We start from the raw sequence: 2027 nt of genomic DNA on the forward strand, positions 1-2027 counted from the left end.
TCTTAGTGGGGAGATGAAGTCTTGGATTGCTTTTGTAAATTTGCTTTTCTTGTGCTTTTGTTTTATTCATGATTGCTTTTAAAAACTTGTTATCCTCGTTGCTCAACAAGTTTTACGTTTGACCTTTTTGTTATCGCTAGAACATTAAAACAGCAGAAGTTGAATCCTCTCCCAGCTTTTTTGGAGTCAAACCCTATGTTTAGTCAGGTCTCACTCTTTTGGGAACGGCCTGAAAAGGTCAGACTTGGTGGAGCCTGCTGCATCACAATGACGTGTTTTCTATCTGTTTGACACAGGTTGTTTTTTTCCTCTCTGAAGGGCGTCAAAAGCAGCCAGGCTGCTTTTAATAGTGCTTTCAATTTTCTTTAGAAGGCTAAAAGAAAACTCATAAAGATATTTACAATAGAAATGCTTGATAGGAATGAGAAATGCTCTTTCCTATCAAGCATTTCAATAATAAATGTCTCCATATTTTAGACTTCTCGTTTGTGTCTCCTGAAAAATAAACTTGGTCTCGTTAGTACTTCCATAACAGTCTTCTCTTTCTTTCTGCAGGTTTTTAATGCGTCACCATCCTGTCATGTGGTAATCATCTCAGTGTAACCCAAAAGACACTGAACAACACTTTGAGCAGGTGACCTCATCCACAGATTTGCACCTGCACGAGCTGCTCACATGGCCCACCCGTACGAGCCCTGGTTACGGACAGCACCACCTAGTGGCAGCTCAGACGACATGAACATCGCTTCCTGGTGGGACCTTCACAGAGACGTCCAAGCAGGCAGTTGGATAGACCTACAGACGGGTCAAGGTGTGGGCCTGCCTTCAGTGAATCCAGGCGGCTCCATGGGTTTGCAGCCTTCTCTGGGGCCCTATGGCTCTGACCCACAGCTGTGCACCCTGCCCCCGGCTCAGCACGCTCCACCCTCGCAACCATCCCATCTCTTCCCCCAGGATGGCTTCAAGATGGAGCCGCTGGCCCCTGAAATGCTGCAGCAAGAAACCTTCTCAATGGAGGAACCTCAGGAGACGTCTGTGTCAGCTCGCCCCAAGCCCCAGCGCCGCTCTTCATCCAGAGGCGGCAGCCAGGCTGTGTGCCGCTGCCCTAATTGCGTCCACGCTGAGCAGATGGGCCAGAGCACTGACGACAGCAGGAGGAAGCACATGCACAATTGCCACATCCCCGGCTGTGGCAAAGCCTACGCCAAGACCTCCCATCTGAAGGCTCACCTGCGCTGGCACAGCGGAGACCGGCCGTTCGTCTGCAACTGGCTGTTCTGTGGCAAGAGGTTCACGCGCTCTGATGAACTGCAGCGACACCTACAGACGCACACTGGCGCCAAGAAGTTCAGCTGCGCATTATGTCCCCGAGTGTTCATGCGCAATGACCACCTGGCCAAGCACATGCGCACGCACGAGTCCCCGCCAGGACAAGGGGAGGACAGGCTAAACGGAGATGGGAGGGGGGATAAGAGCTTTGATGCATCTACACCTCCCCAGTCATCCTCAAACGTGTCTGACAGCACAGATCCTCCACTGAAGCTGAAGTGTGAGACAGACGCCTCCGTCTCCAGCGTGACGGGGCAGTCGGGCTAGCTGCGCCGCGTTCAGTTAAAGGGTTGCCATCACCTCACAGAGGTGTCATAGTTTCATGATAGATTAGAGAGTAGAAGGAAGGTATGAACACTCTTTCACTGATGAACACTGGATGGAACAAAAAATATGTATGTGTGGTCCTGTGAATTTATCACACAAATGTGATAAACCGTGATGCCACGGCACGCTGAAAAGCAGGAATCCTATTGATCTTGTGTGTAAACCTTTCGTCTGTGACTACTAAAGGTGAAAGGTGGCGAAGGAGGCGACGGAGCTGAAGCTGCAGCTTGTTGCTGGACTTCGATTGCTGCTAGCGCTACAGCCACCAGTAGCCCAAGAGACTGACATGAGTTCATGAGAAGGTGGTTAGGTAACTTGTTTACAATCAGACCAAATGTGTAACTGGAAGAAAAGAGCATTGAGTTTAACAG

The 2027-nt window shown here is 49.9% G+C and overlaps 1 protein-coding gene across 1 annotated transcript; it reads left to right on the forward strand.

Moving 5' to 3' along the window:
* The first annotated feature begins 675 nt into the window (after positions 1-675).
* LOC134628776 (transcription factor Sp6-like) lies at positions 676-1596 on the forward strand. Its single transcript, XM_063475539.1, has one exon. It carries the CDS (start codon positions 676-678, stop codon positions 1594-1596), a length of 921 nt encoding a protein of 306 aa, XP_063331609.1.
* The last annotated feature ends 431 nt before the right edge of the window (positions 1597-2027 follow it).

The sequence above is a fragment of the Pelmatolapia mariae genome, linkage group LG6 (assembly GCF_036321145.2).
Source record: "Pelmatolapia mariae isolate MD_Pm_ZW linkage group LG6, Pm_UMD_F_2, whole genome shotgun sequence".
Lineage (NCBI taxonomy): Eukaryota > Metazoa > Chordata > Actinopteri > Cichliformes > Cichlidae > Pelmatolapia > Pelmatolapia mariae.

Coding starts and splice junctions, on each gene's coding strand:
- LOC134628776 (XM_063475539.1), top strand. CDS start 676: ATGGCCCACCCGTACGAGCCCTGGTTACGGACAGCACCACCTAGTGGC.